Source organism: Drosophila subobscura, chromosome J (assembly GCF_008121235.1).
Source record: "Drosophila subobscura isolate 14011-0131.10 chromosome J, UCBerk_Dsub_1.0, whole genome shotgun sequence".
NCBI lineage: Eukaryota > Metazoa > Arthropoda > Insecta > Diptera > Drosophilidae > Drosophila > Drosophila subobscura.
The window spans coordinates 13,077,389-13,099,667 of NC_048532.1; the positions used below are offsets into that span (position 1 = coordinate 13,077,389).

The 22,279-nt window shown below is 54.9% G+C and overlaps 3 protein-coding genes across 10 annotated transcripts; 2 read left to right on the plus strand and 1 right to left on the minus strand.

The window, feature by feature from the left end:
* Positions 1–27: 27 nt before the first annotated feature.
* Positions 28–2,863, minus strand: LOC117893482 (probable leucine--tRNA ligase, mitochondrial). Its single transcript, XM_034800112.1, has 4 exons — positions 2,695–2,863; positions 840–2,634; positions 537–775; positions 28–477 (listed from the first exon to the last, which is right to left on the minus strand). Exons 1-4 carry the CDS (start codon positions 2,782–2,784, stop codon positions 28–30), a joined length of 2,574 nt encoding a protein of 857 aa, XP_034656003.1. The 5' UTR covers positions 2,785–2,863.
* Positions 2,864–3,082: 219 nt separating this feature from the next.
* On the plus strand, positions 3,083–20,696 carry LOC117892949 (dynein heavy chain, cytoplasmic). Of its 8 annotated transcripts, none has more exons than XM_034799273.1 (15): positions 3,083–3,422; positions 4,144–4,718; positions 4,776–5,610; positions 5,672–6,275; positions 6,331–6,436; positions 6,813–6,851; positions 7,071–7,226; positions 7,287–11,342; positions 11,429–11,455; positions 11,522–12,674; positions 12,793–14,901; positions 15,099–15,294; positions 16,587–16,704; positions 16,771–20,375; positions 20,435–20,696. In XM_034799273.1, exons 1-15 carry the CDS (start codon positions 3,179–3,181, stop codon positions 20,598–20,600), a joined length of 13,989 nt encoding a protein of 4,662 aa, XP_034655164.1. In that variant the 5' UTR covers positions 3,083–3,178; the 3' UTR covers positions 20,601–20,696. The 8 variants fall into 8 exon arrangements, with proteins under 8 accessions (XP_034655164.1, XP_034655163.1, XP_034655166.1 ...); XM_034799272.1 differs by lacking the exon at positions 15,099–15,294 and adding an exon at positions 15,888–16,086; XM_034799275.1 differs by lacking the exon at positions 11,429–11,455.
* Positions 20,697–20,725: 29 nt separating this feature from the next.
* Positions 20,726–22,191, plus strand: LOC117892956 (uncharacterized oxidoreductase YjmC). The gene has a single exon (XM_034799289.1). It carries the CDS (start codon positions 20,755–20,757, stop codon positions 21,916–21,918), a length of 1,164 nt encoding a protein of 387 aa, XP_034655180.1. The 5' UTR covers positions 20,726–20,754; the 3' UTR covers positions 21,919–22,191.
* Positions 22,192–22,279: the final 88 nt, after the last annotated feature.

Consider the following 22,279-nt stretch of genomic DNA (forward strand, 5'->3'; position numbering starts at 1 on the left):
ATAAATATTTAACATAAACATTAAACATTAAACATTAACATTCTTCTGCACCTTGTCCACGTAAATGTTGAGTATGGCCTCGATGCCTGGGTACAGCACAAAGTTGGTCGTGCGAATCTTCTTGTCGATGAGGTACGACGTCACGGACTCCGTGTTGAATGCTATGTCCAGCGCATCGCTGTGCGTCACCTTGTCCAGGAGTGTGCGCTGCACCTTGATCACGCAATTCTCGAAGCCATTGACCTTGATGCTGAGGTCCAGGTTGTAGGCGGCATCAATGTCCGGCCAGCGCTGCGACAGCACATCCTCCGCCCACTGCAGCTCCGGGCTGGCTTCATTCAGGCGCCCCTTCACTGCCACAAACTTGGACCACAGCTCGGAGGCAAAGTGTGGCGCCATGGGAGCCAGCATGATGATTTGGGCAGCCAGAGCGCGCTCAAACTGTCTGCCATGGCGCTGAATGTGCTTTGGCGTGCGCTGGGAGAAGCAAAGAGATTAGCTGGAGGATTGCTAGCGGGCAGTCTGGACATGCTCACCCTTATGGAGTTGGTTAATCCCTGCATCTTGGAGATGGCCACGCTCAGCTGATGCGCATGGCGGTAGTTGAATGTGGCGCCCTTCACATAAAAGTTGCGCGCATCGAAGAGCTTGGCATCCTCCGCCAGAAACTCCTCACTATTCACATCCACATCGCTGGGAGCTTCCTCGCGTGCTGCCTGGAACTCCTGCAGCGTCAGCCAGAGTCGCTTCTGCCAGTTGAGGATGCCAGGAAAGCCTGCAAAGAATGGAAACACAATTAAAGCAACTCAAAACATATTCCAGCAATCCCTGAAACCTACTTGCACTCGACCAATTGCGATGCGAGGTGGGTGCCACATCTGCGAGGATGATCAGGCGCGTGGTGTCCGTGCCGTACTCGTCAAACATGTCGCCGGGCTCCACGCCGTTCTGCTTGGACTTGGACATCTTCTCCCAGGTCATGACCACGGGCTCCTGGGTCTCCTTGAGCAGCGCCTGGTTCTTCTTGGCATTCACAACCTCCACCTCGTCCTCGCGCACGTAGCGACCGCTGCCCTTGACGCGAAACGAGCGGCCCATGACCATGCCTTGGACCAGCAGGCGGGAGAAGGGTTCGCTGGTGGGCGACAGCCCGCACTTGTTCAGGAAATGGTTCATGAAACGCGCATAGTAGAGATGCAGCACGGCGTGCTCCTTGCCGCCAATGTAGAGGTCTACGGGCATGAACTGACTCGCCAGGCTGGGATCAAAGATGCGCTCCGAGTTGTGGGCGTCCAGGAAGCGCAGGTAGTACCAGGAACTGTCGACAAAGGTGTCCATGGTGTCGGTCTCGCGTTTCGCTTGTGCACCCCCGCACTTGGGGCACTCGCAGAGCAGTGAATCCGGCGACTCCCGCTTGGGCAGCGTCACTGGCAGCTGTTCCTCGGGCACGGGCACAGCCCCGCACTTCGGGCAGTGCACAATGGGAATGGGCGTGCCCCAGTAGCGCTGTCGTGAGATTAGCCAATCCTGCAGCTTGGAGGACACGCGATAGCCGCCTGCATTCAGGCGTGTCGCTGCCTGAAGCACCTCCTTCCGCAACAGCTCCCAGCTGGCAGGATTGAGGCGAGTCTCTGCAGTGCCAGATGCACTAATGGCCAGTCCAAAGGAGTCCCACAGCTCCCTGTCCTCGCTGCGAAAGCTGGGAGCCGCCAGATACACATCACAGTCTGGTGGGAAGGCAGCCTCGTCGCTGAAGACCACGGGAATGGTGGTGCCAGCAAAGGGATTCTCCACACTGAGGCCGCCGCCTGCCGCCGTCGACAGCTTCGAGAGATAATGCTTGCTGCGGAGCACGAGGAAGGCATTTGGATCTTTGAGATGCTCCGGATTGGCAGTCCACACCCTCAGCAGGTTGGAGGCGGAGGTGAGCAGCGTGAAGGCGTAGCCATTGCACTCTCCTATCCAGTGGCGTTGCAGATTGATGATGTCCCGCCAGTCGCGCAGCGTGGGATCGTCCAGGCCGTCCAGCAGCTGCTTGGCATACGCTGTAGTCCGAATGAACCATTGCTTGAGCAGTTTCTTCTCCACCTTGGCGCCCGATCGCCAGGAGCAGCCATTGGCATCCACCTGCTCGTCGGCCAGCACCGTTTGGTCCACGGGATCCCAGTTGACCAGCGCCTCGTTCTGGTACGCCAGTCCGTGCTTGTGCAGCATCAGAAAGAGCTGCTGCGTCCACCTGTAGTACTGTGGACTGCACGTGGACAGCTCGTGCGTCCAGTCAAAGGAGCAGCCCAGCCGCTGCAGCTGCTGCTTCATCTGTGCAATGTTTTGCTCTGTCCACGCGGCAGGCTCCACTCCCCGCTGGTTGGCCGCATTCTCGGCGGGCAGTCCAAACGAGTCCCAGCCAATCGGTTGGAACACATTCTTGCCGCACATTCGCTGGAAACGGGCCACCGCATCGCCGATTGCGTAGACCCGCACGTGGCCCATGTGCAGATTGCCCGAGGGATAGGGGAACATGGAGAGAACGTAGAACTTGTCTGCCGGCTGCTTGGCATCAAACTGTCCACCACTGATCTGACCTTTCCAGTGTGTCTCTATGCGGTGCTTCACATCGCTGCTCAGCTCCAAATACTGCAATGAAAAGAGAAGTTTTAGGCTGTCGGTTCCCTCGATTTACTTGGGGACTTTCACCTCGTTGCCGGTGCAGCTGTGTGTTAAGAAGCGCTTCCAACAGCTCCAGTGAAGGCCGCGAAAGGGTCGCGATTGTCGTAGCGCCTGCATTCTCTCTATTTTAATTGATTAAATTGCACATTTGTGCGGCTGCCGCACGTATTGAATAACAAAATCAAAAACCCAAACTTGAGCACAACAGCTGTTTTAAGACCTGACCTTGCCACTTCGCTCAACGAGGCAACATATTGGTGGTAACATTTTTGGCGGTACTAATTCTATCGATACGGCATCACTGCGCCCAGCGTTGTGTTCGCAATTTGTGTGAAAGCATGGCAGCCCTTTGCTTTTAGCACATTATTTCAACAGTGTGGCAGCGCTACTACGCCATTTCTGTAGAAAAAAAGTGCACACACACGTAATTTTCACTGGGCGAGGCAGACGTGAAAAAATCTTATTGTGCACATTAAATCGTGAATTTTTGTTTTAAAAACCATTGGTGGACATGGGTGATTCCCTGGAAAACCCCGATACATCGGTGGACCCCGGCGTGAATGTATCAATAGCCAACTATGATGCATTTGCAAATTATCTGCGGAAGGCAGTGACCATCTTGCTGCCCGATGATGAAGTGGTGCCGCAATCTCTGAATAAAGCCCTGGACGATCCAATCAACCAGGAGACTATCAGAAAGTTCCTCTCGGACCCCCAAGTGCAGGCCCTGTATGTGCAGCGGAACTGCATTAAAGGTGAGAACACATTTTCTTGCAACGTTGGCAAACGGGGAGTGTCAATGCAAAAAAAATGGCACAAAATGGCGTTCCCTGGGCCAGGAGAAAGTCCAGAAAGTGCATATAAAGTAGTCCGATTAAAGCCCGTGTCTAAGATTATATTCCCTAATCTCATAATGAGTCATTCTTCATGTTGGCCAAAGTCTGCAAAGATTTTGTTATAAATCAATGCAAGTTCTTGTTTTTGTTTAGCTTTTTTCTAAAACTCGTTCTGCGCATGACGTCACCGCACATCGTGACTCACGTCTAAAACATCGATAGCAATGTGCTAAAAAAGACCAGCTGGCAGCGCTGCCACTTGTGGCATGTTTATTGCCGGCCGGCTTTCGTTTGTTTACAAACAAAATATCAACAAGTTTGTTTGCGGAAGCAACGAACGCGAAGCGGAGTGGAGCGACCTTGGGGCTCATTCCATTGACTTGCGGCATTGAGCGTTGTCATTGACATTGGCACCGGGGCCAACAAATGTGGGAGCAAGGTCCAGCCTTGGCTGTACGAATTTTGAAGGTTTTTCCCTTGGCCGCTGAATGTTTTGAAGGCGACGCCTTGGTAATGAAATAATGTCAGTGCCACGCCATTGAGCTTCACGGCCAGATAGGCGACGAGGCCGTGAAATGTGGGTGAATGAAACAGTGCGATAGCAGCCACACGAATGATTCTTTTTCTTTGATTCTTGCAGAGGACGACAGCGAACAGCCCGCGGAGGGGGAGGAGGAGAAGGAGCAGGTGGCGTACCAAATCAGCAATGACGTACACTTCACCAACAGCCGCATGGCCTCGCTGGCATGCATCAAGCGCGGCGTTGTGGTGGAGGCGGACAAGTCGATTCACTCCCAGCTGCGGCTAATCAACTTCTCCGATGGCTCCCCGTACGAGACGCTGCACGCGTTCATCAGCAAGTCCCTGGCGCCCTACTTCAAGTCGTATGTCAAGGAGTCGGGCCGTGCCGACCGCGATGGCGACAAGATGGCCCCATCGGTGGAGAAGAAGCTGGCGGAGCTGGAGATGGGTCTGCTGCACTTGCAGCAGAACATTGACATTCCGGAGATTACCCTCACGGCACATCAGACCGTCAACGCAGTGATCCGCAAGTGTGCGGATGAGGGACGCAAGGCCAAGGTGGTGGACTTTGGCGACAAGGTGGAGGATTCTTCGTTCCTCAATCAGCTGCAGAATGGCGTCAATCGCTGGATCACCGAAATCAAGAAGGTGACCAAGCTGAATCGTGATCCCGGCTCGGGTACTGCGCTGCAGGTGAGCAAAATAATTATGGAATGCAAATTTGAGATGTCTAACCATGAATCTTTTTAGGAAATCTCTTTCTGGCTGAATCTGGAGCGTGCCCTCTATCGTATCCAGGAGAAGGGCGAGTCCCCGGAGGTGGCTCTGACGTTGGACATCCTAAAGCATGGCAAGCGCTTCCATGCCACCGTCTCGTTCGATACGGACACGGAGCTGAAGCAGGCGCTGGCCACTGTGGCCGACTACAATCCGCTGATGAAGGATTTCCCCATCAACGATCTGCTGTCTGCCACGGAGCTGGAGAAGATTCGTCCGGCTGTGCAGCAGATCTTCTCGCATCTGCGCAAGGTGCGCAACACCAAGTATCCCATTCAGCGCTGCCTCAAGCTGATCGAGGCCATCTCGCGGGATCTGTCGCAGCAGCTGCTCAAGGTGCTGGGCACCCGGCGGCTCATGCACATTCCCTTCGACGAGTTCGAGCGCGTGATGAACCAGTGCTTCGAGATCTTTAGCTGCTGGGACGACGAGTACGACAAGCTGCAGGGTCTGCTCCGCGACATTGTAAAGAAGAAGCGGGACGAGCACCTGAAGATGGTGTGGCGCGTTTCGCCAGCCCACAAGAAGCTGCAGACACGCATGGAGCACATGCGCAAGTTCCGGCGCCAGCACGAACAGCTGCGCACCGTCATACTGCGCGTCCTGCGACCCACCAAGCAGGCTGTGGGCGATGACGGCAGCACAGTGGAGACCAAGCAGCCCTACAGCCTGGATGCCGCCGATGCCAATGCCATCGAGGAGGTGAATCTGGCCTACGAAAATGTCAAGGAGGTGGACTGCTTGGACATCACCAAGGAGGGCTCAGAGGCCTGGGAGGCAGCAGTGAAGCGTTACGAGGAGAAGATTGGTAATTCGAATTTGGATTTCTTTGCTCGAAAATTACTGAAATGAATTCCCTTTGCTCACAGATCGCGTTGAGACTCGCATCACGGCTCATTTGCGCGATCAACTGGGAACGGCAAAGAATGCCAACGAGATGTTCCGCATCTTCTCGCGCTTCAATGCGCTGTTTGTGCGCCCGCACATTCGTGGCGCCATCAGGGAGTACCAGACGCAGCTGATACAGCGTGTCAAGGATGACATCGAGGCACTGCACGAGAAGTTCAAGGTGCAGTATCCGCAGAGCAAGAGCTGTCGTCTGTCCTCTGTGCGAGATCTGCCCCCGGTGGCGGGTTCCATAATTTGGGCACGTCAGATCGACAATCAGCTGACGATGTACTTGAAGCGCGTGGAGGATGTGCTGGGCAAGGGCTGGGAGACGCACATCGAGGGCCAGCGACTGAAGGAAGATGGCGTTAGCTTCCGCGCCAAGCTCTCCACCGTTGAAGTGTTCAATGAGTGGGCCCGCAAGGTGCAGGAGCGCAACTTTGGCAGCACTGGTCGCATTTTCACCATTGAATCAACGCGCTCTCGCACCGGACGTGGCAATGTGCTGCGGCTGAGGGTCAACTTTTTGCCAGAGATAATCACGCTGGCCAAGGAGGTGCGGAATATCAAGAATTTGGGATTCAGGTATGTTTTTTTCCGCTTGAGATGACTCGGATTCTAATGCCATTCTCTTCCACAGAGTACCGCTGACCATTGTGAACAAGGCGCATCAGGCAAACCAGATCTATCCGTATGCTATATCGCTGATTGAGAGTGTTCGCACCTACGAACGCACCCTGGAGAAGGTAAGCTGCCGTTGACTGGCTACTAATTCCCTGCGAAGAAGGGCTGTAATCAAACGAATCGCAGGTGCTGCATCCGCAGATTCATTTGATAACAGCCCAGCCCTGTTTCTCAATACACCCTTCAAACTGCCACAATCACAACCACACACACGATGTCAACGTATTGGAGTCTCCCACCCACTGGCTCCACATTGTTCTCTTTGCATTGCTTTGTGCAGCTTGAATTTTGCTACCCAACCACCACTAGACACCAAACACTAGACACTAGTACACATAGACCCACCGCCACGAGAGTCCATCACTCACTTTGTCTCTCTCTCTCTCTCTCTATTTTGAACTCTGTATCGAACCTACAACAACCATTTCTTTCATGCAGCTTAATAATAGGAGTCTAGCACAAAATTCCGTATTCAAGGTAGTGTTGTTGCGTTGTTGTAACCCCCCACCTCCACCCTCACCCACACCCTGCCCTAAAAATGTGTGTTAATTTCCCAAGAAATATTCCCTGTACCTGCAACCAACATTTATATGTCCTAGTTTCAATTTTATTCAATTCCCGCATGCAATTTAAGAATTAGTTTCCATGCCTCTCGCATAAACAATGCCTAAGCTAATTCAAATCGTTTCCATTTAGATCGAAGATCGTGCCAGCATTGTGCCGCTGGTGGCTGGACTGCGCAAGGATGTCTTGAATTTGGTCTCCGAGGGCATTGGACTCGTTTGGGAATCGTACAAGCTGGATCCTTACGTGCTTCGACTCTCCGAATGCGTTACGCAGTTCCAGGAGAAGGTAAACGCAAATGTGGAACACAAAAGTGCATTTTTACTCAAGATTTTCTCTCATTTGTAGGTCGATGACTTGTTGGTTGTTGAGGAGCAACTGGATGTGGATGTACGCTCGCTGGAGACATGTCCCTATAGTGCTGCCACCTTTGTGGAGATTCTATCAAAGATTCAGCACGCTGTGGATGACCTTTCGCTGCGTCAGTATTCCAATTTGAGCGTTTGGGTCACGCGGCTGGATGAGGAGGTGGAGAAAAAGTTGGCGCTGCGACTGCAGGCGGGTATTCAGGCATGGACCGAGGCTTTGACTGGCAACAAGAAGGAGGTGGACACCTCCATGGACACTGATGCCCCGACCCAGCCCACGCACAAGCTCGGCGGAGAGCCGCAGATCCAGAATGCCGTACACGAGATTCGCATCACCAATCAGCAGATGTATCTGTATCCCTCCATTGAGGAGGCTCGCTTCCAGATCATGCAGCAGTTCTTCGCCTGGCAGGCAATTGTCACGTCGCAGATGCGCCTGCAGAGCACCCGCTACCAGGTGGGTCTGGAGAAACCCGTCTCGCAGACGTATCGCAATCTGCTGACAAAGCTGCCCGAGGGCAAGATCCTGGACAGCGCATATGGAGCCATCAACAGCAAGGTGGGCGAAGTGCGCAACTATGTGGACGAGTGGCTGCGCTACCAGAGCCTGTGGGATCTGCAGGCAGACATGCTGTACGGCCGCCTGGGCGAGGATGTTAACTTGTGGATAAAGTGCCTCAACGACATCAAGCAGTCGCGCACCACCTTCGACACGTCAGACACTCGTCGCGCCTATGGCCCCATCATCATCGATTACGCCAAGGTGCAGGCAAAGGTCACGCTGAAGTATGATTCCTGGCACAAGGAGGCCTTGGGCAAGTTTGGAACGCTGCTGGGCACCGAGATGACCAGCTTCCACGGCAAGGTGTCCAAGTCGCGCACTGACCTCGAGATGCAGAGCATTGAGGCGGCCAGCACCTCGGATGCCGTCAGCTTCATCACCTACGTGCAGTCGCTGAAGAAGGACATGATATCGTGGGACAAGCAGGTGGAGGTGTTCAGGGAGGCGCAGCGCATACTCGAGCGCCAGCGCTTCCAGTTCCCCAACAACTGGCTGCACGTGGACAACATCGAGGGCGAGTGGTCGGCTTTCAATGAGATCATCAAGCGCAAGGACACGGCCATCCAGACACAGGTGGCGAGCCTGCAGGCCAAGATTGTGGCCGAGGACAAGGCCGTGGAGACGCGTACCGTGGACTTCCTCAACGACTGGGAGAAGACCAAGCCCACGGGCGGCAAGATCCGACCGGACGATGCTCTGCAGCAGCTGCAAATCTTCGAGAGCAAGTACTCGCGCCTCAAGGAGGAGCGCGACAATGTGGCCAAGGCCAAGGAGGCGCTGGAGCTGCAGGAGTCGGCGGTGCCCAACAACAGTGCCGAGCGCATGAACGTGGCCCTCGAGGAGCTGCAGGATCTGCGCGGCGTATGGGGAGAGCTGTCGAAGGTGTGGACCCAGATTGACGAGACGCGCGAGAAGCCCTGGCTGTCGGTGCAGCCACGCAAGCTGCGCCAGCAGCTGGAGGCCATGATGGCACAGCTGAAGGAGCTGCCTGCCCGCCTGCGCATGTACGAGTCGTACGAGTACGTGAAGAAGCTCATCCAGAGCTACATCAAGGTGAACATGCTGATTGTCGAGCTAAAGTCGGACGCCCTCAAGGAGCGCCACTGGAAGCAGTTGACCAAGCAGCTGCGCGTCAACTGGGTCATCTCCGATCTCACCCTAGGACAGGTGTGGGATGTCAATCTGCAGAAGAACGAGGGCATTGTCAAGGACATTATTCTGGTGGCACAGGGCGAGATGGCGCTGGAGGAGTTCCTCAAGCAAGTGCGCGAGTCCTGGCAGAACTACGAGCTGGATCTGATCAACTACCAGAACAAGTGCCGCATCATCCGCGGCTGGGATGATCTTTTCAACAAGGTCAAGGAGCACATCAACTCGGTGGCCGCCATGAAGCTGTCGCCCTACTACAAGGTCTTCGAGGAGGAGGCCCTCACCTGGGAGGAGAAGCTGAACCGCATCAACGCCCTCTTTGACGTGTGGATCGATGTCCAGCGTCGCTGGGTGTACCTCGAGGGCATCTTCTCGGGCAGTGCCGACATCAAGACGCTGCTCCCCGTGGAGACTTCGCGTTTCCAGAGCATCAGCTCCGAGTTCCTTGGCCTGATGAAGAAGGTCACAAAGTCACCGAAAGTCATGGACGTGCTGAACATTCCAGCCGTGCAACGTTCGCTGGAGCGTCTGGCCGATCTGCTGGGCAAGATTCAGAAGGCCCTCGGCGAGTACCTCGAGAGGGAGCGTACGTCCTTCCCCCGATTCTACTTTGTGGGCGACGAGGATCTGCTGGAGATTATTGGCAACAGCAAGAACATTGCCCGTCTGCAGAAGCACTTCAAGAAGATGTTCGCCGGCGTGGCTGCCATTCTCCTGAACGAGGAGAGCAACGTCATTCTGGGCATATCGTCGCGAGAGGGCGAGGAGGTGCATTTCATCAACCCCGTGTCCACCGTGGATCATCCCAAGATCAACGAGTGGCTGTCGCTGGTGGAGAAGCAGATGCGCTTCACTCTGGCCTCCCTCCTGGCCCAGGCCGTGCAGGACATCAAGCAGTTCCGCGATGGCAAGATCGATCCCCAGGCCTACATGGAATGGTGCGACAAATACCAGGCACAGATTGTGGTTCTCGCTGCTCAGATCCTGTGGTCCGAGGATGTTGAGGCGGCTCTGCAGCAGGCCTCAGAGACGAACAACGCCAAGCCCATGCAGCGAGTCCTCGGCAACGTGGAGAACACACTGAATGTCCTGGCCGACTCTGTGCTGCAGGAGCAGCCGCCACTGCGACGCCGCAAGCTGGAGCATCTCATCAACGAGTTCGTGCACAAGCGCACGGTCACCAGGCGCCTCATCACCAACGGCGTGACATCGCCCAAGTCCTTCCAGTGGCTGTGCGAGATGCGCTTCTACTTCGATCCCCGCCAGACGGAGGTGCTGCAGCAGCTGACCATCCACATGGCCAATGCTCGCTTCTTCTACGGCTTCGAGTATCTGGGAGTGCAGGATCGCCTGGTGCAGACACCGCTCACGGATCGCTGCTACCTGACAATGACCCAGGCTCTGGAGTCGCGCCTCGGAGGCTCTCCCTTCGGGCCCGCTGGCACGGGCAAAACGGAGTCGGTGAAGGCGCTGGGCAACCAGCTGGGCCGCTTCGTGCTGGTCTTCAACTGCGACGAGACGTTCGATTTCCAGGCCATGGGCCGCATCTTTGTGGGCCTGTGCCAGGTGGGCGCCTGGGGCTGCTTCGACGAGTTCAATCGTTTGGAGGAGCGGATGCTGTCTGCCTGCTCGCAGCAGATTCAGACCATCCAGGAGGCGCTCAAGTACGACATGGACAGCAACAAGGAGAGCATCACCGTCGAGCTGGTGGGCAAACAGGTGCGCGTGTCCGCTGACATGGCCATCTTCATCACGATGAATCCGGGCTATGCCGGCCGCTCCAATCTGCCGGACAATCTGAAGAAGCTCTTCCGCTCGCTGGCCATGACCACACCCGATCGCCAGCTGATTGCCGAGGTGATGCTCTTCTCGCAGGGCTTCCGCACTGCCGAGAAGCTCGCCTGCAAGATCGTTCCGTTCTTCAAGCTCTGCGACGAGCAGCTCTCCAACCAGAGCCACTACGACTTCGGCCTGCGTGCCCTCAAGTCGGTGCTGATCTCCGCGGGCAACGTGAAGCGCGATCGCATCATGAAGATCAAGGAGCAGATGCGCCAGCGTGGCGACGAGAACATCGACGAGGCCTCTGTGGCCGAGAATCTGCCCGAGCAGGAGATTCTCATTCAATCGGTGTGCGAGACCATGGTGCCCAAGCTGGTGGCCGAGGATATTCCGCTGCTCTTCTCGCTGCTCAGCGACGTCTTCCCCAATGTGGGCTACACGCGCGCAGAGATGAAGGGCCTCAAGGAGGAGATACGCAAGGTGTGCCAGGAGGACTATCTGGTCTGTGGCGAGGGAGACGAGCAGGGCGCTGCCTGGATGGAAAAGGTAAGCAACAGTTTGGGCACTGGGAAGAGAGGGTTTCATAGAATAATTATTCGATTCACACACAAACATGCTTACTAAATCTTCAGGGACTCGGCTCCACGTGGGTGGACAAAGTAACTAAGATAACCCCAAACTCTGCTCAATCTGCTCCTGTGCTAATGTACCTCTTATTTTCTCAGGTGCTGCAACTCTACCAAATCTCCAATCTCAACCACGGCCTGATGATGGTGGGACCCTCTGGTTCCGGCAAGTCCACCGCTTGGAGAACTCTCCTAAAGGCCCTGGAACGCTTCGAGGGCGTTGAGGGAGTGGCTCATGTGATTGATCCCAAGGCCATTTCCAAGGAGGCGCTCTACGGCGTCCTCGATCCCAACACACGCGAGTGGACCGACGGTCTCTTCACCCACATTCTCCGCAAGATCATCGACAATGTGCGCGGCGAGATCAACAAGCGTCAGTGGATCATCTTCGATGGCGACGTGGATCCCGAATGGGTGGAGAATCTCAACTCCGTGCTGGACGACAACAAGCTGCTGACCCTGCCCAATGGCGAGCGTCTCTCGCTGCCTCCCAATGTGCGTGTGATGTTCGAGGTGCAGGACCTGAAGTTTGCCACGCTGGCCACCGTTTCGCGTTGCGGCATGGTCTGGTTCTCGGAGGATGTGCTCTCCACGGAGATGATATTCGAGAACTATTTGTCGCGGCTGCGCAGCATTCCCCTGGAGGATGGCGACGAGGACTTTGTGGGCGTAATGAAGCCGGCCAAGGACAAGGAGGAGGAGGTCTCCCCCTCGCTGCAGGTGCAACGCGACATTGCCCTGCTGCTGCAGCCGTTCTTCTCCGCCGATGGCATTGTAGTGCGCACCCTGGAGTACGCCATGGACCAGGAGCACATCATGGACTTTACCCGGCTGCGAGCCCTCAGCTCGCTCTTCTCCATGCTCAACCAAGCGGCCCGCAACGTGCTCAACTTCAATGCTCAGCATCCGGACTTCCCCTGCTCCGCCGACCAGCTCGAGCACTACATACCCAAGGCTTTGGTGTACTGTGTCCTCTGGTCCTTTGCCGGCGATGCCAAGCTCAAGGTGCGCATCGATTTGGGTGACTTTGTGCGCAGCGTGACCACCGTTCCGCTGCCAGGAGCCGCTGGTGCGCCCATCATTGACTTTGAGGTGAGCATGAGCGGCGAATGGGTGCCGTGGAGCAACAAGGTGCCAGTCATCGAGGTGGAGACCCACAAGGTGGCCTCCCCGGACATTGTGGTGCCCACTCTGGACACCGTACGTCACGAGTCGCTGCTGTACACTTGGCTGGCGGAGCACAAACCCTTGGGTAAGTGGAATTCTTTAATATTTCTCTGAACTTTTGATCTTCTTTGGTAAGATCTTAAGGGAAAAGTCTATATATTTGATGAGTTATGTTGCAAATTCAAACCTCTTCCCTTTTGCAGTGCTCTGCGGTCCACCTGGATCTGGCAAGACGATGACTCTGTTCTCGGCACTGCGTGCCCTGCCCGACATGGAGGTGGTGGGCCTCAATTTCTCATCGGCCACCACACCAGAGCTGCTGCTGAAGACGTTCGATCACTACTGCGAGTACCGCAAGACACCCAATGGTGTGGTGCTGTCTCCTGTGCAGATTGGCAAGTGGCTGGTCCTCTTCTGTGACGAGATCAATCTGCCGGACATGGACAGCTATGGCACACAGCGAGTCATCTCGTTCCTGCGCCAACTGGTGGAGCACAGAGGCTTCTACCGGGCCAGTGACCAGGCCTGGGTGTCGCTGGAGCGCATCCAATTTGTGGGCGCCTGTAATCCGCCCACGGATCCGGGCCGCAAGCCGCTCTCCCATCGCTTCCTGCGGCACGTGCCCATCATCTATGTGGACTACCCGGGAGAGACGTCGCTCAAGCAGATCTACGGCACCTTCTCGCGTGCCATGTTGCGCCTGATGCCCGCCCTGCGTGGATACGCTGAGCCGCTCACCAATGCCATGGTTGAGTTCTATCTGGCCTCTCAGGATCGCTTCACGCAGGACATGCAGCCGCATTACGTTTACTCGCCCCGAGAGATGACACGTTGGGTGCGAGGCATCTGTGAGGCCATCCGCCCGCTGGACTCCCTCCCAGTGGAGGGTCTGGTGCGGCTGTGGGCCCACGAGGCACTGCGTCTCTTCCAGGATCGTCTGGTGGATGATCCAGAACGTCGCTGGACCAACGAGAACATTGACATTGTCGGCCACAAGCACTTCCCCGGCATCAACCAGGAGGAGGCGCTCCAGCGTCCGATCCTGTACAGCAACTGGCTGTCCAAGGACTACATGCCGGTGAATCGCGAGGAGCTGCGCGACTATGTGCGCGCCCGCCTCAAGGTCTTCTACGAGGAGGAGCTGGATGTGCCTCTGGTGCTGTTCGACGAGGTGCTGGACCATGTGCTCCGCATCGATCGAATCTTCCGCCAGCCGCAGGGCCATCTGCTGCTCATTGGCGTCTCTGGCGCTGGCAAGACGACACTCTCCCGCTTCGTGGCCTGGATGAACGGTCTGTCCATATTCCAGATCAAGGTCCACAACAAGTACACGAGCGAGGACTTTGACGAGGATCTGCGCTGCGTGCTGCGCCGCTCTGGCTGCAAGGACGAGAAGATTGCCTTCATTCTGGACGAGTCGAACGTGCTGGACTCTGGCTTCCTGGAGCGCATGAACACGCTGCTGGCCAACGGCGAGGTTCCCGGTCTCTTCGAGGGCGACGAGTACACCACTCTGATGACGCAGTGCAAGGAGGGCGCCCAGCGCGAGGGCCTCATGCTGGACTCCAGCGACGAGCTGTACAAGTGGTTCACGCAGCAGGTGATGCGCAATCTGCACGTTGTCTTCACCATGAACCCCTCAACGGATGGCCTCAAGGATCGTGCTGCCACCTCGCCAGCGCTGTTCAATCGTTGTGTCCTGAATTGGTTCGGTGACTGGTCGGACTCGGCCCTGTTCCAGGTGGGCAAGGAGTTCACCACTCGCGTGGATTTGGAGCGTCCCAACTGGCATGCGCCCGACTTCTTCCCCTCCGTGTGCCCCCTGGTGCCGGCCAATCCCACCCATCGCGATGCGGTGATCAATTCGTGCGTCTATGTCCATCAAACGCTGCATCAGGCCAACGCTCGTCTGGCCAAGCGTGGCGGCCGCACCATGGCAGTCACCCCACGCCACTACCTCGACTTTATCCATCACTTTGTGAAGCTGTACAACGAGAAGCGCAGCGACCTCGAGGAGCAGCAGCTCCATCTGAATGTGGGTCTCAACAAGATCGCCGAAACTGTGGAGCAGGTGGAGGAGATGCAAAAGTCTCTCGCTGTCAAGAAGCAGGAGCTGCAGGCCAAGAACGAGGCAGCCAATGCCAAGCTCAAGCAGATGTTCCAGGATCAACAAGAGGCGGAAAAGAAGAAGATCCAGTCACAGGAGATCCAAATACGTCTCGCCGATCAAACGATCAAGATTGAGGAGAAGCGCAAATACGTGATGGCCGATCTGGCACAGGTGGAACCTGCAGTGATAGATGCTCAAGCAGGTATGTTCTTCGGGCCACACCACTCTCTTCTGGGCGGGACGAACTCTAAGTTAGGTCTAAGATTATGTCTCTACCCTTGTGGATATTTATTATGATTTAATTCTTGTCGTGCATTCAATTCTGACCCTCACCAAACTGCAATCTGCACACAATCTGCTCCGATATCCCACCAACCCCCATCCATTATGTTCCCACAGCCGTTAGCTCTATTAAAAAGAAACACCTGGCCGAGGTCCGGTCGATGGCCAATCCGCCGGCTGTGGTGAAGCTGGCCCTGGAATCGGTCTGCGAGCTGCTCAATGAGAGTGCCACCGATTGGAAGGCCATACGCGGCATCCTCGTGAAAGATAGTTTCATCTCCTCGATCGTTAACTTGGAGACTGACAAGATCACGTACGCAACTTTCTTTCTCTCTCTATACCACACTCCTCACACATCAGACATTGCCATCTCTCATCTCACTCATTGTCTCAACCCTGTGGCGTCTGTTTACTAATTGGCCAGCGAACCAATAATAGTCGAACAATCATATAATCTTCACATTCATAACTACAAATTATACAACAACCAATTACACACACACACACACACACCAAAGCATACGCAATGCACAGGCCAAAGCCTTTACTCAACTTAAACCCCAAACCCCATAACCACCATCCTCCTTCTGGAAGTGCTCTGTCTCTCTGAAATCTCTCCCCCATGTGTATAGCTGCTGTGTATAATCCAAGTTCTGTCCTCTCTCATTTGTGTTTTGTGTGTGTTTAAAACTAAAAGATAGTTGGACAAACACTCCCCAGAGATGGGAAATAATTAGGATAGATTCTTGTGGCTTCGGTTAACCGAATCCTACATGAAAAGGGAAGGGGGCTTGTTCGGTTCGGTTTTTTATTAGTAATTAACTATAGACTGTAGCCTAATCTTACGAATAGTATAACCCTTTTGGATAAGTGTTAATTAATCCATCGAATCAATCAATCAATCAGCTGTCAAATCGATACGCAAGCAACAGCTCGTTGAGGTGCGAACCATGGCCAATCCACCATCGGTGGTTAAATTGGCCCTCGAATCGATCTGCCTGCTGCTGGGCGAGAATGCGACCGATTGGAAGTCAATCCGTGCCGTGATAATGCGTGAAAATTTCATTAATTCAATTGTATCTAACTTCGGTACCGAGAACATAACGTAAGCATGAACAAAAATTCAATTATTTACCCAAACAACAACAACCAACAAACAACAAACAACAAACAACAACAACAACACACATTTTGTTCTCGAGATACTCGAGTGTATTTATTTATTTTGTTCTTTTTCGTCTTTGTTCAAGTTTTGTGCTTTAGTTCCTCCTTTGAGCGTAGAAAAATTGAGTTGGATTTTCATTTGAGTTTCGATTTTTGATTTATCCTTTTCCAATTATGCGAGCTGTAATGTATATAAATACTTATCCCACTTTAACTTTCACTTTTAACCTCCAACCCCAACCTTAACTTGAACTTACTTATCTATCGGTTTATTGGCTTTAGTAACTATTTTTTTTCCGTTGGTTTTGGTCAAATTTATCGTTGATTCCCATAGAAAACTTACTGCTTTGCTTGCTTCAAATCATTCAAATAACTCCCCCAAATTATCTCTTTGCCCGCTGGAAATACTAATCTATAATCTCTATAATCAACCCGATTAAGCGATGATGTGCGCGAGAAGATGAAGTCCAAGTATCTGAGCAATCCCGACTACAACTTTGAGAAGGTGAACCGTGCCAGTATGGCCTGCGGTCCCATGGTGAAATGGGCAATTGCACAGGTAAGATCTATATAAGAGTAATCCCTCAACTCTTTACTCACATCTGCATATGTTTTCCACCAACAGATCGAGTACGCTGACATGTTGAAGCGTGTGGAGCCTCTGCGCGAGGAACTGCGCTCCCTGGAGGAGCAGGCCGATGTGAATCTGGCCAGTGCCAAGGAGACCAAGGATCTGGTGGAGCAACTCGAGCGCAGCATTGCTGCCTACAAGGAGGAGTATGCACAGCTCATCTCGCAGGCTCAGGCCATCAAAACGGATCTGGAGAATGTGCAGGCCAAGGTGGATCGTTCGATTGCGCTGCTCAAGAGTCTCAACATTGAGCGCGAGCGCTGGGAGTCGACCAGCGAGACATTCAAGAGCCAAATGTCCACCATTGTGGGCGACGTGCTGCTGTCTGCGGCGTTCATTGCCTACGGCGGCTACTTCGACCAGCACTATCGGTTGAATCTGTTCACCACCTGGTCGCAGCACCTGCAGTCGGCCAGCATCCAGTATCGCGCGGACATGGCGCGCACCGAGTATCTGTCGAATCCGGACGAGCGGCTGCGCTGGCAGGCGAATGCTCTGCCCACGGACGACCTCTGCACGGAGAATGCCATCATGCTGAAGCGCTTCAACCGCTATCCGCTGATCATCGATCCCTCGGGGCAGGCCACCACCTTCCTGCTCAACGAGTATGCGGGCAAGAAGATAACAAAAACCTCCTTCCTGGACGACTCATTCCGCAAGAACCTGGAGTCGGCTCTGCGTTTCGGCAATCCCCTGCTGGTGCAGGATGTGGAGAACTACGATCCGATTTTGAACCCCGTGCTGAATCGCGAGCTTCGTCGCACTGGCGGCCGCGTGCTGATCACTCTCGGCGACCAGGACATTGATTTGTCGCCTTCGTTTGTCATCTTCCTGTCGACGCGTGATCCCACCGTGGAGTTCCCGCCCGACATCTGCTCGAGGGTGACGTTCGTGAACTTCACCGTGACGCGCAGCTCGCTGCAGTCGCAGTGCCTCAACCAGGTGCTCAAGGCAGAGCGTCCGGACATTGATGAGAAGCGTTCCGATCTGCTCAAGCTGCAGGGCGAGTTCCGACTGCGTTTGCGCCAGCTGGAGAAGAGTCTGCTGCAGGCACTCAACGATGCCAAGGGCAAGATTCTCGACGATGATTCGGTGATCACCACGCTGGAGACCCTCAAGAAGGAGGCCTACGACATCAACCAGAAGGTGGATGAGACGGACAAGGTGATTGCCGAGATTGAGACTGTGTCGCAGCAGTATCTGCCGCTGTCCGTGGCCTGCAGCAACATTTACTTCACCATGGACAGCCTCAACCAGGTGCACTTCCTCTACCAGTACTCGCTGAAGATGTTCCTCGACATATTCTCGACGGTGCTGTACAACAATCCACGACTCGAGGGCCGCGTCGATCACTCCGAGCGTCTGGGCATCGTGACCAAGGATCTGTTCCAGGTGTGCTACGAGCGCGTTGCCCGCGGCATGATCCACAACGATCGCCTTACCTTCGCCCTGCTCATGTGCAAGATCCATCTGAAGAGCACATCCGAGTCCAATCTGGACGCCGAGTTCAACTTCTTCCTGCGCAGCCGCGAGGGTCTGCTGGCCAATCCCATTCCCGTGGAGGGACTCAGCGGAGAGCAGATTGAGGGCGTCAATCGCCTGGCCACGCGCCTTCCCATCTTCCGCAAACTGCTCGAGAAGGTGAAATCCATCCCAGAACTGGGTGCCTGGCTGCAGCAAAGCTCCCCCGAGCAGGTCGTGCCCCAGCTGTGGGACGAGTCAAAGGCTCTCAGTCCCGTGGCCAGTTCCGTGCATCAGTTGCTGCTCATCCAGGCCTTCCGACCGGATCGCGTCATTGCCGCTGCCCACAATGTGGTGAACACTGTCCTCGGCGAGGACTTTATGCCCAACGCCGAGCAGGAGCTGGACTTTACGGCCGTCGTGGAGAAGCAGCTGAACTGCAATACACCCGCCCTGCTGTGCTCGGTGCCCGGCTTCGATGCCTCAGGCCGTGTGGATGACTTGGCCGCTGAGCAGAACAAGCAAATATCCAGCATTGCCATTGGCTCTGCCGAGGGCTTCAATCAGGCGGAGCGTGCCATTAACATGGCCTGCAAGACCGGTCGCTGGGTGTTGCTAAAGAACGTGCACCTGGCGCCCCAGTGGCTGGTGCAGCTGGAGAAGAAGATGCACTCGCTGCAGCCTCACTCGGGCTTCCGTCTCTTCCTCACCATGGAGATCAACCCGAAGGTGCCGGTCAACCTGCTGCGTGCCGGACGTATCTTCGTGTTTGAGCCGCCACCGGGCATCCGGGCCAATCTGCTGCGCACCTTTTCCACGGTGCCGGCGGCCCGCATGATGAAAACGCCCAGCGAGCGGGCCAGACTCTACTTCCTGCTGGCCTGGTTCCACGCCATTGTGCAGGAGCGTCTGCGCTACGTGCCCCTCGGCTGGGCCAAGAAGTACGAGTTCAACGAGTCGGATCTGCGCGTGGCCTGCGACACATTGGACACCTGGATCGACACCACGGCCATGGGCCGCACCAATCTGCCCCCAGAGAAGGTGCCGTGGGATGCGCTCGTCACGCTGCTCTCCCAGTCCATCTACGGCGGCAAGATCGACAACGACTTTGACCAGCGTCTGCTGCAGTCGTTCCTCAAGAAGCTCTTCACCGCCCGCAGCTTCGAGGCTGACTTTGCCCTGGTGGCGAATGTGGACGGAGCTTCGGGAGGACTGCGCCACATCACTATGCCGGACGGCACACGTCGCGACCATTTCCTGAAGTGGATCGAGAACCTGACGGATCGTCAGACGCCCTCCTGGCTGGGCCTGCCCAACAATGCCGAGAAGGTGCTGCTGACCACTCGCGGCACGGATCTGGTGAGCAAACTGCTGAAAATGCAACAACTGGAGGACGATGACGAGCTGGCGTACAGCGTGGAGGAGCAGTCAGCAGAGAAGGCTCTGGCTGTGGCTCGCAGCGAGGATGGACGCCCGTCTTGGATGAAGGCGCTGCAAAACTCGGCCACCGCCTGGCTGGAGCTGCTGCCCAAGAGTCTGCAGGTGCTCAAGCGCACAGTGGAGAACATCAAGGATCCGCTGTATCGCTACTTCGAGCGCGAAGTGACCAGCGGCGCCCGGCTGCTGCAGACGGTGATCCTTGACCTGCAGGACGTCGTGCTAATCTGTCAGGGTGAGAAGAAGCAGACGAACCATCATCGTTCCATGCTCTCGGAGCTGGTGCGCGGCATCATACCCAAGGGCTGGAAGCGCTACACAGTCCCAGCCGGCTGCACCGTCATTCAGTGGATCACGGACTTCAGCAATCGCGTGCAGCAGCTGCAGAAGGTGTCGCAGCTGGTCTCGCAGGCGGGCGCCAAGGAGCTGCAGGGCTTCCCCGTTTGGCTGGGCGGCCTACTCAATCCCGAGGCGTACATCACGGCCACCAGGCAGTGTGTGGCGCAGGCCAATAGCTGGTCGCTGGAGGAGCTGGCACTGGAGGTGACCATCACCGATGCAGGCCTCAAGACCGACCAGAAGGACTGCTGCTTCGGCGTGACCGGACTCAAGCTGCAGGGCGCTCAGTGCAAAAACAACGAGCTGCTTCTGGCCTCCACCATTATGATGGATCTACCAGTGACCATCCTTAAGTGGGTCAAGTGAGTACATGACTTGGTAAACTTCAATTTGCATACACTAAAATTTGATTTTCCCTCAGGATATCGTCGGAGCCACGCATCAGCAAGCTCACTTTGCCTGTCTATCTGAACTCGACTCGCACAGAGCTGCTCTTCACCGTGGACTTGGCTGTGGCCGCTGGGCAGGATTCGCACAGCTTCTACGAGCGTGGCGTGGCCGTTCTCACGTCCACCGCCTTGAACTAAATATCGCATCTAATACTCGCTATGCTACAATATGCCCAATATTTATTCAAACTACAACAAAATAATCAACATTATTGAATATCCAGCAAACGATTACGTCTCCCCTTAGTACTCGTAAAATTCTATATCCATATACATAAAATCAACAAAAACAATGTTCTGGCTGCGCCGGTCAGCGCAATTGCTGGGACAACGACAACAACGAAGGCGCATGAGTACGTTCCGCATGCCGATGATGTATCCCAAGCTGGAGGATTACTCGCTGGTGCATTTGGAGGAGGTGCGTCGCTTTATACGGGACTGCTTGAAGCGGATTGGCGTGCCCGAATCGAAGCTGCGCTGCGTCAGCGAATTTCTAGTGGCCGCCGACTATCGTGGCATATATGGCAGCGGCCTCAACCAGCTCGATCTCTTCCTGAACGACCTGCGCCATCGTCGCGCCGATATGGACGCTGAGCCAGAGATCATCCGTGAGACCATGGCCAGTGCTCATGTGAATGGTAACGGTGCCCTGGGCGTCATTGTGGGCAAATTCTGCATGGACCTGGCTGTGGAGAAGGCGAAAAATTCTGGCGTCGGCTTTGTGGTGGCCAATCAGTCCAATCACTTTGGAATTGCCAGCTGGTACGCTCTACAGGCGCTCGACCACGGCTATGCGGGACTAGTTATGTCCAATGGGGCTCCGATGATGGTGCCGCCGCGCTCGAAGGTGTCCAGCATTGGTGCCAACTGCCTGGCCTTTGGCGTCAGGGGACGGGACTCGTATTTTATGCTAGACATGGCCGCCAGTATGAAGGACATTGGTTCCATTGAATGGGCCGTCACCAAAGACGAATATATTCCGCACAGCTGGGCCGCGGATGAGAGTGGCTATTCCACGAGCTTTCCCACGCTGGCCATGCGTAACCCGCGCCTAGCCTCTGCCGGTGCACACAAGGGCTACTGCCTGGCCGCCATGATTGATCTGCTGTGCGGGGTCCTTTCTGGAGCCAACTTCTCCACGCAGATTCCACCCTGGAGGTCGAATGTCTGTGGCAAATGCCCCAACCTAGGCCACATCTTTTTCGCAATCGATCCGGACTTTTTTATCCCGGACTTTATGGAGCGACTCGACGACTTCAACGAGTGCATCCAGAACAGCTGCCCTGTTAACGTGGCGAACCCTGTCCAACTGCCAGGGGAGCTGGAGATGCGCCACATGCACCTCGTGGAGAAGTTGGGTGCTTTGCCATACCACAAAGGCCTGCTGCGAAAGTACAATGCCATTGCAAAACAGTTCAGCGTCAAGCCCATTCAGTTGTTCAAAAAGGACGGATGAGCGGAGAATGAAAAACAAATAATCCGTATGAGGGAGTGGCATCGTGAAGGACTCTACTGTGGCTGCATCTGTTGTTATTTTCGTAAAAGGACGCCAGCTGCAGCGGCATCTGTTGGCTTTTTCGAAAAAGGACTTTTACTCCAGCGTCATCTATGTTGTTTTTGGCCAAAAGGACTTTTAATACTGGGAACAGTGTTTTTTTTTCTCGAAAAGGACTATGTACTAGCACCATCTGTTGTAGTTTTAAAAAGGGAAATTTGTCATTGGGAGTAGAATACACACATTAATATAAGCTAGAATAATATAGATATATATATAAAAATAGAACTGGCACACGATAGCTAAGCTTATTTTATTATAA